The sequence below is a fragment of the Telmatherina bonti genome, assembly GCF_933228915.1.
Source record: "Telmatherina bonti genome assembly, chromosome: 15".
NCBI lineage: Eukaryota > Metazoa > Chordata > Actinopteri > Atheriniformes > Telmatherinidae > Telmatherina > Telmatherina bonti.
The window spans coordinates 38,692,980-38,706,356 of NC_136613.1; the positions used below are offsets into that span (position 1 = coordinate 38,692,980).

Below are 13,377 nucleotides of genomic sequence, written 5' to 3' on the forward strand. Positions count from 1 at the left end.
CAGCGGCGTCTGCAGCGGCGCCGTCTGCAGCAGCGCCGTCTGCAGCAGCGGCTGACACTAGAAAAGCAGTTAAAGCCTTCTGTCTGGGACAGAGTTCCCATTCAACTGGACAGAAGTGCGGCTGTGTTTGGGGTCTAAATGTTCAACTTAAGCAGCTGACATGTTTCCAGCTCTGATCTTCTGATTGTTGCAAAGCACCTTACGTTTGTGTTTTCTGTCATCAGGACATGGCTCTCTGCTACGTTTTACTTCTGCTTCTACTGATGAGCAGAAACGGTAAGTCATAAAAACTCTTTCAGTCGGTTCCAGACAGTTTCACATCTTTTCAACTATTTCAGTCGGAAGATTTTTCATTGCCTGTACAGCAGCGTGACCAGGCGTGTGTGTTAGTGTATATGTGTGTGTGTGTGTGTGTGTGTGGGGGGGGGGGGGGGGGGGGGGGGGGGGGGGATGTCTTTTCCTGTTGGGTTTTCCTGCATTGGAAGATAAGGAGCCTCCTTCCACACACACACACACACATATATATAAAGATATACAACTATATATTTACATCCACCTGTTATTTTGTGCATCATGATGAATGTGTAGCACACTGTTGGGGCTTTTCTCCGCAGGACTGTGTCAGCAGAAGCAGTGTACGAAGTCCGCTGTCAACTCGTGCGCTGACTGCATCGGATCGGGACCGCACTGCGCATGGTGCCAAAAGCTGGTGAGACAGGAAGTTTGTTGGAGTGTTTTCCATAAAGCATGACAGCGGCTTGCAAAGGAAGCATCTCTCACTGCTGGAAAAACAACCTTGAAAATGAAATGAGAGAATTTAAGTAAAGACTTGGAGTTAGAATAGAATCAGATCAAGTCAGACAGTAAATGCTGAACAGCTGTTATGATAAAAGACAGAAAAGTTGTAACTTTGACTTCAACAGCAAACACCCATTTCTGCCTTCAGTCACCCGTTTGACTTGTATCTGGATAGATTTGTTCTCGGATCACATTTAGTTCTGACCCCAGAAACAGGGGGAGACCAGGAAGAAGACCTGATCCTGAGGGGACCTGTTGGGTCATCACAGACCAGAAGAACTGAGGCTCTATGATCCAGTTTTCTGATCTTGGTCAGGATCCACGTCCCTGGTCTTCGTTCAGTTCAGTTAATCCAGTTTTAAGTTGTAAATCGATGTGATGCAGAATCCTCCACTAGTTTTATTTCTTTTCTTATAAATAAAGAAAACGTAGCAGATTGTTTTATCATATTTCCATCTTGTTCCATACATGCCATCCTCTATAACTTACTAACTATACTAAAACGGGTACATTTCACAGTACTTAGTGGGGACTGGAGTTTTAAGATCCAGTTTCCTGGTCTTAGTGAGGTCTTGAGTCCTCTGATCCAGTTTCCTGATTACTCCAGGGCCCCTCACAGGTTTCTGGCCTGAATTCTGTTTTATAACTTTTGTTTATAAATTCTGCTGTTTGAAACTCAGTTTTAATCTAAAAGCTGTGATTTGAGTTTTGTCTTCATTTAAATCATGGAAGTTGTGAAACGTGCAGTGTTTAACCGGATGGTTAAAGACCAAGGCCCCAGGACGGAGCCTTGGGGAACGCCACAGGTCATTTTCTTATAGTTATCAATAGACACAAAATAGTCCCAGTCTTTTAAACAGGACTTAAACCAGTTACACAGAACAATTCTTCCCAGTTTTTCGGCTAAATCAGCTGATTCTCCATCCTTCTCATAAACACAGCAGGTCTAACAGATAACCAGCTGACCAGACTGCATCACAATGGTTCTGGTTCTGACTTCTGGTTTCTTTTCAGTAAATAATGACAGTGTGATGCTGTCAGTCTGAGGTGGGACTTACTGAGTTTTACTGCCTGCTGAGGAACAGAACTTTATTTCCTCTTAGAAATAAAAAGAGGGTGGACTTCCGTTCTCCAGAATGGCAGGATTTCAGTAAAAACTGTGTACGATTAAAACAATATCATTCCCCAGTTCATTTCCTTCCTTTAATGCAGAATTACACCAAGCCTGGTGAACCGGAGGCAGTTCGCTGTGACACGCCGGACAGACTACAGTCCAGTGGCTGCGAGAAGGAAGAAATCATCTTCCCTGAGAATCAGATCAACGAGACTGAGGATGTTCCTCTGTCTGCATCGTTTGTCCAGCAGGAACCCGTCCAGCTCAGACCACAGAAGATCCACCTGACTCTGCGACCTGGTCAGCAGAATATCCCTCCTGTTCAAGCAGTGAAAGTCACGATTTCATGTGTTTCACTCAAACATTTGTATTTTAACCAAACGTCCCTGAAGTTTTATTTGTGTGTAAATCATACATGCGCTACTCTCTCGTCTGCATTTACAGGGCTTCCCACCACCTTCTCAGTGATGTTTAAGAGAGTAGAAGGTTATCCGGTGGATCTCTACTACCTGATGGACCTTTCATACTCCATGAAAGATGATTTAGCAAATGTTAAAGACCTGGGTGAAAAACTCTTCAATGCTCTGAACGAAATCACCAAAAAAGGACAAATAGGTAAAAAATTATGTGATTAATCTAAAAAGTGCTTCATTAAATGTTCAGAAGTTACAGTGCAAGCCTTCTGCCTCCCAACAAATCTGAGTTACAGCCAAATTCCCCAGAAGAAGAACACAATCTGCATTTTATCCACTGCATGCTGTGAAGACAGGAATTGACTGCATTCTATATCCTTCCAGGCTTTGGTGCCTTCGTTGATAAGGCTGTCCTTCCTTACACCAACACCAACAAGGAGAAACTGGAGAAGCCATGTGATGAAAAAGAGCAGCAGTGTCAGGCTGCTTTTGGCTACAGACATGTGCTTAGCATGACATCAGACAAAGACAAGTTTACAAGCGAAGTGGGAAAGCAACACATTTCTGGGAACTTGGACACTCCTGAAGGAAGTCTGGATGCCATGATGCAGGCGGCTGTCTGTGGGGTAGGGACTAAACCAAACACATTCATTTGCATTTGTATCAACCTCAACCTGTAAAAGCAGCTAATCAGACATTGCAATGCAAGATGACACTAGAGGAAAAGAAGAAGATCCAGAGACAGAAGAAGAGAAAAGATGAGATAGGACGGACTTTTACTGTCAGGAGAGATCTCAGAGTTCAGGACTCATAAGATAAATGCCAGAGTCAGAGTATGGGTTTGTCTCATGTATAACACTCTGTCTGCTTCCTAAATGATGCACAAAGTTTTGATGTATTTTTCTATTTATGAAATCTGACTGATGGTTCCAGACACACAGGACCTGCCAGGATGCAGGAACAATCTGGTTAAACATCACAAAGCTCAGCGTACGCGATCTCAGCAGGAGCAAGCAGAGCAGTCAGCCAATCTATCTCCTGAGACCTCCTCTGTCTCCTCCTCTAGCCTGTCTATCTCCTGAGACCTCCTCTGTCGCCTCCTCTAGCCTGTCTATCTCCTGAGACCTCCTCTGTCGTCTCCTCTAGCCCGTCTATCTCCTGAGACCTCCTCTGTCTCCTCCTCTAGCCAATCTATCTCCTGAGACCTCCTCTGTCGCCTCCTCTAGCCTGTCTATCTCCTGAGACCTCCTCTGTCGCCTCCTCTAGCCTGTCTATCTCCTGAGACCTCCTCTGTCTCCTCCTCTAGCCTGTCTATCTCCTGAGACCTCCTCTGTCTCCTCCTCTAGCCAATCTATCTCCTGAGACCTCCTCTGTCTCCTCCTCTAGCCTGTCTATCTCCTGAGACCTCCTCTGTCGCCTCCTCTAGCCTGTCTATCTCCTGAGACCTCCTCTGTCGTCTCCTCTAGCCCGTCTATCTCCTGAGACCTCCTCTGTCTCCTCCTCTAGCCAATCTATCTCCTGAGACCTCCTCTGTCGCCTCCTCTAGCCTGTCTATCTCCTGAGACCTCCTCTGTCGCCTCCTCTAGCCTGTCTATCTCCTGAGACCTCCTCTGTCTCCTCCTCTAGCCTGTCTATCTCCTGAGACCTCCTCTGTCTCCTCCTCTAGCCAATCTATCTCCTGAGACCTCCTCTGTCGTCTCCTCTAGCCTGTCTATCTCCTGAGACCTCCTCTGTCTCCTCCTCTAGCCTGTCTATCTCCTGAGACCTCCCCTGTCGCCTCCTCTAGCCTGTCTATCTCCTGAGACCTCCTCTGTCTCCTCCTCTAGCCCGTCTATCTCCTGAGACCTCCTCTGTCTCCTCCTCTAGCCTGTCTATCTCCTGAGACCTCCTCTGTCTCCTCCTCTAGCCCGTCTATCTCCTGAGACCTCCTCTGTCTCCTCCTCTAGCCTGTCTATCTCCTGAGACCTCCTCTGTCTCCTCCTCTAGCCAATCTATCTCCTGAGACCTCCTCTGTCGTCTCCTCTAGCCTGTCTATCTCCTGAGACCTCCTCTGTCGTCTCCTCTAGCCTGTCTATCTCCTGAGACCTCCTCTGTCTCCTCCTCTAGCCTGTCTATCTCCTGAGACCTCCTCTGTCTCCTCCTCTAGCCCGTCTATCTCCTGAGACCTCCTCTGTCTCCTCCTCTAGCCTGTCTATCTCCTGAGACCTCCTCTGTCTCCTCCTCTAGCCAATCTATCTCCTGAGACCTCCTCTGTCGTCTCCTCTAGCCTGTCTATCTCCTGAGACCTCCTCTGTCTCCTCCTCTAGCCAATCTATCTCCTGAGACCTCCTCTGTCGTCTCCTCTAGCCTGTCTATCTCCTGAGACCTCCCCTGTCGCCTCCTCTAGCCCGTCTTTATCCTGAGACCTCCTCTGTCGTCTCCTCTAGCCTGTCTATCTCCTGAGACCTCCTCTGTCGTCTCCTCTAGCCTGTCTATCTCCTGAGACCTCCCCTGTCGCCTCCTCTAGCCCGTCTTTATCCTGAGACCTCCTCTGTCGTCTCCTCTAGCCTGTCTATCTCCTGAGACCTCCCCTGTCGCCTCCTCTAGCCCGTCTATCTCCTGAGACCTCCTCTGTCTCCTCCTCTAGCCAATCTATCTCCTGAGACCTCCTCTGTCTCCTCCTCTAGCCCGTCTTTATCCTGAGACCTCCTCTGTCGCCTCCTCTAGCCTGTCTATCTCCTGAGACCTCCTCTGTCGCCTCCTCTAGCCAATCTATCTCCTGAGACCTCCTCTGTCTCCTCCTCTAGCCTGTCTATCTCCTGAGACCTCCTCTGTCGCCTCCTCTAGCCTGTCTATCTCCTGAGACCTCCTCTGTCTCCTCCTCTAGCCCGTCTTTATCCTGAGACCTCCTCTGTCGCCTCCTCTAGCCCGTCTATCTCCTGAGACCTCCTCTGTCTCCTCCTCTAGCCTGTCTATCTCCTGAGACCTCCTCTGTCTCCTCCTCTAGCCCGTCTATCTCCTGAGACCTCCTCTGTCTCCTCCTCTAGCCTGTCTATCTCCTGAGACCTCCTCTGTCTCCTCCTCTAGCCAATCTATCTCCTGAGACCTCCTCTGTCGTCTCCTCTAGCCTGTCTATCTCCTGAGACCTCCTCTGTCGTCTCCTCTAGCCTGTCTATCTCCTGAGACCTCCTCTGTCTCCTCCTCTAGCCTGTCTATCTCCTGAGACCTCCTCTGTCTCCTCCTCTAGCCCGTCTATCTCCTGAGACCTCCTCTGTCTCCTCCTCTAGCCTGTCTATCTCCTGAGACCTCCTCTGTCTCCTCCTCTAGCCAATCTATCTCCTGAGACCTCCTCTGTCGTCTCCTCTAGCCTGTCTATCTCCTGAGACCTCCTCTGTCTCCTCCTCTAGCCAATCTATCTCCTGAGACCTCCTCTGTCGTCTCCTCTAGCCTGTCTATCTCCTGAGACCTCCCCTGTCGCCTCCTCTAGCCCGTCTTTATCCTGAGACCTCCTCTGTCGTCTCCTCTAGCCTGTCTATCTCCTGAGACCTCCTCTGTCGTCTCCTCTAGCCTGTCTATCTCCTGAGACCTCCCCTGTCGCCTCCTCTAGCCCGTCTTTATCCTGAGACCTCCTCTGTCGTCTCCTCTAGCCTGTCTATCTCCTGAGACCTCCCCTGTCGCCTCCTCTAGCCCGTCTATCTCCTGAGACCTCCTCTGTCTCCTCCTCTAGCCAATCTATCTCCTGAGACCTCCTCTGTCTCCTCCTCTAGCCCGTCTTTATCCTGAGACCTCCTCTGTCGCCTCCTCTAGCCTGTCTATCTCCTGAGACCTCCTCTGTCGCCTCCTCTAGCCTGTCTATCTCCTGAGACCTCCTCTGTCTCCTCCTCTAGCCCGTCTTTATCCTGAGACCTCCTCTGTCGCCTCCTCGAGCCCGTCTATCTCCTGAGACCTCCTCTGTCGCCTCCTCTAGCCTGTCTATCTCCTGAGACCTCCTCTGTCTCCTCCTCTAGCCCGTCTATCTCCTGAGACCTCCTCTGTCGCCTCCTCTAGCCTGTCTATCTCCTGAGACCTCCTCTGTCGCCTCCTCTAGCCTGTCTATCTCCTGAGACCTCCTCTGTCTCCTCCTCTAGCCTGTCTATCTCCTGAGACCTCCTCTGTCTCCTCCTCTAGCCTGTCTATCTCCTGAGACCTCCTCTGTCTCCTCCTCTAGCCTGTCTATCTCCTGAGACCTCCTCTGTCTCCTCCTCTAGCCCGTCTTTATCCTGAGACCTCCTCTGTCGCCTCCTCTAGCCTGTCTATCTCCTGAGACCTCCTCTGTCTCCTCCTCTAGCCCGTCTTTATCCTGAGACCTCCTCTGTCGCCTCCTCTAGCCCGTCTTTATCCTGAGACCTCCTCTGTCTCCTCCTCTAGCCCGTCTATCTCCTGAGACCTCCTCTGTCTCCTCCTCTAGCCTGTCTATCTCCTGAGACCTCCTCTGTCTCCTCCTCTAGCCTGTCTATCTCCTGAGACCTCCTCTGTCTCCTCCTCTAGCCCATCTATCTCCTGAGACCTCCTTTGTCTCCTCCTCTAGCCTGTCTATCTCCTGAGACCTCCTCTATCTCCTCCTCTAGCCCGTCTATCTCCTGAGACCTCCTCTGTCTCCACCAGGTTGAGGTGATCTACAGGGATATGTTCCTGTGGTTGTACATGTGTGGTTCCAGCAGGATGTTGGAAAGTCTTTCAACACATTCCTTAATGTTCAGGATAAAATAGGTTGGAGAAACAGCAGCACTCGGTTGATAGTTCTGGCTACCGATGCTGGATTCCACATGGCCGGGGATGGAAAACTGGCTGGCATTCTGGAACCCAATGATGAAAGATGCCACATGGAAACCAACCTTTATTCCATGAGCAGTGACATGGTACGTATGAATAGTGTGTAATTTTATTATTGCTGCTCATGTTAAAACTTTCATAGTTTTCAAGATGCAGGCTAGAACCCTAACCCATCAGCACCAGCTTTGAAAATGGAATGCATGTAGAAGAGAGTTTTTTTAGACTTTATGATGGTTATTTTCTGACTATTACTAAGTATCTAATTTTAATCATGTTCACATGTTTGTCATGACAGAATCACAGATTTTACTTTTGTTTTAAGCGTTTCATGTCCTTGGAAATTGACGTTACATTTTCACAAGCTGCAATATGTGAGTAACCAGTAGGGGGCAGTGCAGGGGCCAGTTTGACTATGTGGAAGGTCAAAGCATCGATAGCAGCAGAAGTGGTGGAAGACTTAGAAGACATGTTTAGGGGCCTTATCACATACTTTGCAAGAAATGTTTTTTTTTCGCATACTGTCGGGGTGGTTGTCCATGTTTTTTCTCACCACCTCCATCAGCTGTTTTTTTTAAAACTCTCCATTCAACCTGCAGTAGCAAAAATACTGCTCCATGTTTTCCTGCGTTAACCCCGTCCATCTCAAAAGTCCAACCAATCACATCAGACTTCTCAGACCCCCACGAGAATTAAGTTTTGTTCCTGCCGATGCATCGAGGACAAGCCACTAGATGTCCCCAACCACGTCCATGAGGACCAGTCCCTCACACCTTCAGAGAAGAGTGCTGAAACCATTTTACAGATGTCACTGTTGTGTGCAGGACTACCCCTCTGTCGGACAACTGGCCATGCAGCTGGAGAAGAACAACATTCAGCCAATATTTGCTGTGACAGAAAATATGATGACTGTTTACGAGGTGAATAAAAACAGCCTTTCATTTATTTACCACCAACAAATATTGACTTAATCAAACTGGTTTTAATGTTTTTCCAGCAACTCTCCAACATGATTCCAAAATCCGAGGTTGGAGTTCTGACAGAAGATTCTTCAAATGTTGTGCAGCTGATTAAAGACGCCTACAATGTACGAGTCTGTTCTTTGTGGTTTCACTTCTACGTGTTCCATTTCTTCCCAAATGACATCTGATAATCTTTCCCAATCCAACACAGCGGTTATCGTCCAAAGTAACAGTGACCCACGACAACCTTCCTGACAATGTAGCAGTAATGTACAAGCCAAAGGATTGTTCAAACCCAGAACCAGCCAGCGAAAGCAAAGGGGTTTGTAATGATGTCAACGTGAATCAAGAGGTTAGTTTTCCAACTTTTTATTAGAAAGTTAACCACCCCATTTTAGTTTTGTTTATCAGTCCTGTGCAAAAGCACTGAGCTTCATTTCTTTAAAACTCCAGTAAACTTTTAAAACACATTCACATACATTTAACCAGAATCTGAGTCAGAACCAATGTTGGTCCAGTTCTGAATACTTGGTCTGAGCAGCTTCATCCTTTATCCCACCATGAACCCTCTCAAAGAAGCCTCCCCAAGTATTCTCCCAGTCTAAATCCTGCAATAATTTTGGCCCTTTTTGATGATGATATCATTATCATTATTACTTATTATAATAATAATAATAATAATAATAATAATAATAATAATAATAATAATAATAATAATAATAACTAGAACCAGCTATTATTGAAATAATAGCAATGTGAATGCCCATTTATTGAACTATGCTGAATGATTAAAATGAAGTTGCATAAGTTTAAGAAATTGAAAAAATAAACACATGGGTTAAACATGGGTTCAATCCATTGGGATTTGAACCCATGAACTTCTGCTTTCAAGCACATTGACTTTACTACACCACTAGCACTCTTAGTTGTCTTCAGGAAAAAAAGTGGACATTTTTCCAATTGGCATGGAAATGTCTTTTTTTTCCACTTCCAGTGTAATTAGTGGGATTCTAAAAATATGTGCATGGTTGAACTAAATTCCAGTAAAGATGTGACAGACTTTATTGTTCAATGTGAAAAACTTTTTTTTTAATGTGTTTAAGATTTATCAAAGTGTTGAAATGTTGCAGGGAGCATTGTTGGAACAAATCCTTCATATTTAACTGGGACATTTGTAAATAAATTCCTTTGTTCCTTGAAGTGTGGAGCTGAGACCAATAGTTCACACTGAGCAGTCTGCAGAACTGCATGTCATCACACAAGCAACAGCTTGTTTAATATGTTAAATGCTGCATTTGAACCAGTGCCTTGTATGTGTACCTGTGTCCTGGTGCACAAAATGGACCAATCGCTGAGCTGAATTCCGTTTCGTCCAATCACAAGAACAGATTTCAATACATTGACAAAAACTTGAATAACTTTAGAAGTTTAAACATTACAAAGACCAAAAGTCGTAGAACATATCTCCTGAATGAGCTGAAGAGTTTGATACTTGAATGGTTGAAGTGGACAAACTGTGTAGGAGGAGTTGCGTTTCAAACATTTTGTAAGAAAGACAATGGAGACCAGGGCCAAGATGGACCGGACACTGTAAACCGGTGCAGAGCTCCGAACCCCCGTTGAAGCAGTTTTCAGCTCATAATGCAAAAACCGACCAATTGCAGAGCTGAATTTTTTCAATGTCCAATCTGGATTGGATTTGAAGGACTTTCATCCAATCACAAGGCTGAATTTATATTTTCAAAATGCTAAATATCTCAAAAACTACAAAGATTTAAAATAAAAAAATCGGACCGCACATGTCCTGAAGGAGCTGCACAGTTTAAGATCTGAATGATTGAAGTGACTTGAACGGTGCAGGAGTAGTAGCACGGCAAAAATTGGCGTAATAATAATAATAATAATAATAATAATAATATTATATAAAGAACAGGAACTCAATAATGTGAATGGCCTATGGGCATTTCAGAACTGTAGTGCAAAAGGCAGACAGAAGGAAGCTTGAGATGCAGATACTGCAGGTCAGACAGGTGGCAGCAGAAGAACGCCACGTTTCTCAGATACAGGAAAAAGCAGAAAATGTCTGAAGAACAAAGGTTTCACTTCTCAGATGTAAACACTTGATCCATCCTTCCCAGCTGGGGTGGGATTCCTCTTCCATTGAGCCTGGCTAGTAGCTGGGGTGGGATCTGTCTTCCATTGAGCCTGGCTAGTAGCTGGGGTGGGATCTGTCTTCCATTGAGCCTGGCTAGTAGCTGGAGTGGGATCCCTCTTCCATTGAGCCTGGCTAGTAGCTGGAGTGGGATCCGTCTTCCATTGAGCCTGGCTAGTAGCTGGGGTGGGATCTGTCTTCCATTGAGCCTGGCTAGTAGCTGGGGTGGGATCTGTCTTCCATTGAGCCTGGCTAGTAGCTGGAGTGGGATTCCTCTTCCATTGAGCCTGGCTAGTAGCTGGAGTGGGATCCCTCTTCCATTGAGCCTGGCTAGTAGCTGGGGTGGGATCTGTCTTCCATTGAGCCTGGCTAGTAGCTGGAGTGGGATCTGTCTTCCATTGAGCCTGGCTAGTAGCTGGAGTGGGATCCGTCTTCCATTGAGCCTGGATAGTAGCTGGAGTGGGATCCGTCTTCCATTGAGCCTGGCTAGTAGCTGGGGTGGGATCTGTCTTCCATTGAGCCTGGCTAGTAGCTGGGGTGGGATCCGTCTTCCATTGAGCCTGGCTAGTAGCTGGAGTGGGATCCGTCTTCCATTGAGCCTGGCTAGTAGCTGGAGTGGGATCCGTCTTCCATTGAGCCTGGCTAGTAGCTGGGGTGGGATCCGTCTTCCATTGAGCCTGGCTAGTAGCTGGAGTGGGATACGTCTTCCATTGAGCCTGGCTAGTAGCTGGGGTGGGATCCGTCTTCCATTGAGCCTGGCTAGTAGCTGGGGTGGGATCCGTCTTCCATTGAGCCTGGCTAGTAGCTGGGGTGGGATCCGTCTTCCATTGAGCCTGGCTAGTAGCTGGAGTGGGATCCGTCTTCCATTGAGCCTGGCTAGTAGCTGGGGTGGGATCCGTCTTCCATTGAGCCTGGCTAGTAGCTGGAGTGGGATCCGTCTTCCATTGAGCCTGGCTAGTAGCTGGGGTGGGATCCGTCTTCCATTGAGCCTGGCTAGTAGCTGGAGTGGGATCCGTCTTCCATTGAGCCTGGCTAGTAGCTGGGGTGGGATTCGTCTTCCATTGAGCCTGGCTAGTAGCTGGGGTGGGATCCGTCTTCCATTGAGCCTGGCTAGTAGCTGGGATGGGATCTGTCTTCCATTGAGCCTGGCTAGTAGCTGGGGTGGGATTCCTCTTCCATTGAGCCTGGCTAGTAGCTGGGGTGGGATCCCTCTTCCATTGAGCCTGGCTAGTAGCTGGGGTGGGATTCCTCTTCCATTGAGCCTGGCTAGTAGCTGGGGTGGGATCCCTCTTCCATTGAGCCTGGCTAGTAGCTGGGGTGGGATCCCTCTTCCATTGAGCCTGGCTAGTAGCTGGGGTGGGATTCCTCTTCCATTGAGCCTGGCTAGTAGCTGGGGTGGGATCTGTCTTCCATTGAGCCTGGCTAGTAGCTGGGGTGGGATCTGTCTTCCATTGAGCCTGGCTAGTAGCTGGGGTGGGATCCGTCTTCCATTGAGCCTGGCTAGTAGCTGGGGTGGGATTCCTCTTCCATTGAGCCTGGCTAGTAGCTTGTGGTGGGATCCGTCTTCCATTGAGCCTGGCTAGTAGCTGGGGTGGGATTCCTCTTCCATTGAGCCTGGCTAGTAGCTGGAGTGGGATCTGTCTTCCATTGAGCCTGGCTAGTAGCTGGGGTGGGATCCGTCTTCCATTGAGCCTGGCTAGTAGCTGGGGTGGGATCTGTCTTCCATTGAGCCTGGCTAGTAGCTTGGGGTGGGATCCGTCTTCCATTGAGCCTGGCTAGTAGCTTGGGGTGGGATCCCTCTTCCATTGAGCCTGGCTAGTAGCTGGGGTGGGATTCCTCTTCCATTGAGCCTGGCTAGTAGCTGGGGTGGGATTCCTCTTCCATTGAGCCTGGCTAGTAGCTGGGGTGGGATTCCTCTTCCATTGAGCCTGGCTAGTAGCTGGGGTGGGATTCCTCTTCCATTGAGCCTGGCTAGTAGCTTGTGGTGGGATCCGTCTTCCATTGAGCCTGGCTAGTAGCTGGGGTGGGATTCCTCTTCCATTGAGCCTGGCTAGTAGCTTGTGGTGGGATCCGTCTTCCATTGAGCCTGGCTAGTAGCTGGGGTGGGATTCCTCTTCCATTGAGCCTGGCTAGTAGCTGGAGTGGGATCTGTCTTCCATTGAGCCTGGCTAGTAGCTGGGGTGGGATCCGTCTTCCATTGAGCCTGGCTAGTAGCTGGGGTGGGATCTGTCTTCCATTGAGCCTGGCTAGTAGCTTGGGGTGGGATCCGTCTTCCATTGAGCCTGGCTAGTAGCTTGGGGTGGGATTCCTCTTCCATTGAGCCTGGCTAGTAGCTTGTGGTGGGATCCGTCTTCCATTGAGCCTGGCTAGTAGCTGGGGTGGGATTCCTCTTCCATTGAGCCTGGCTAGTAGCTGGGGTGGGATCCGTCTTCCATTGAGCCTGGCTAGTAGCTGGGGTGGGATTCCTCTTCCATTGAGCCTGGCTAGTAGCTTGGGGTGGGATCCGTCTTCCATTGAGCCTGGCTAGTAGCTGGGGTGGGATCCGTCTTCCATTGAGCCTGGCTAGTAGCTTGGGGTGGGATCCGTCTTCCATTGAGCCTGGCTAGTAGCTGGGGTGGGATCCGTCTTCCATTGAGCCTGGCTAGTAGCTGGGGTGGGATTCCTCTTCCATTGAGCCTGGCTAGTAGCTGGGGTGGGATTCCTCTTCCATTGAGCCTGGCTAGTAGCTGGGGTGGGATCCGTCTTCCATTGAGCCTGGCTAGTAGCTGGGGTGGGATTCCTCTTCCATTGAGCCTGGCTAGTAGCTGGGGTGGGATCCGTCTTCCATTGAGCCTGGCTAGTAGCTGGGGTGGGATTCCTCTTCCATTGAGCCTGGCTAGTAGCTGGGGTGGGATCTGTCTTCCATTGAGCCTGGCTAGTAGCTGGGGTGGGATCCCTCTTCCATTGAGCCTGGCTAGTAGCTGGGGTGGGATCCCTCTTCCATTGAGCCTGGCTAGTAGCTGGGGTGGGATCCGTCTTCCATATAGCCTGGCTAGTAGCTGGAGTGGGATCCGTCTTCCATTGAGCCTGGCTAGTAGCTGGGGTGGGATCCGTCTTCCATTGAGCCTGGCTAGTAGCTGGGGTGGGATCCCTCTTCCATTGAGCCTGGCT

General features: G+C 48.8%; 1 protein-coding gene across 1 annotated transcript in view; it reads left to right on the plus strand.

Moving 5' to 3' along the window:
- Window positions 1-227: 227 nt before the first annotated feature.
- itgb2 (integrin, beta 2) overlaps window positions 228-13,377 on the plus strand; it is a gene marked incomplete at its 5' end in the record, with an annotated part of 23,888 nt that continues 10,738 nt past the window's right edge. The window contains 9 exons of the mRNA XM_079254788.1: window positions 228-276; window positions 615-709; window positions 2,011-2,212; window positions 2,357-2,527; window positions 2,710-2,951; window positions 7,044-7,202; window positions 7,938-8,033; window positions 8,111-8,200; window positions 8,287-8,427. Coding sequence (XP_079110914.1) covers window positions 228-276; window positions 615-709; window positions 2,011-2,212; window positions 2,357-2,527; window positions 2,710-2,951; window positions 7,044-7,202; window positions 7,938-8,033; window positions 8,111-8,200; window positions 8,287-8,427 — 1,245 coding nt within the window. The remainder of the gene's footprint in view (window positions 277-614; window positions 710-2,010; window positions 2,213-2,356; window positions 2,528-2,709; window positions 2,952-7,043; window positions 7,203-7,937; window positions 8,034-8,110; window positions 8,201-8,286; window positions 8,428-13,377) is intronic.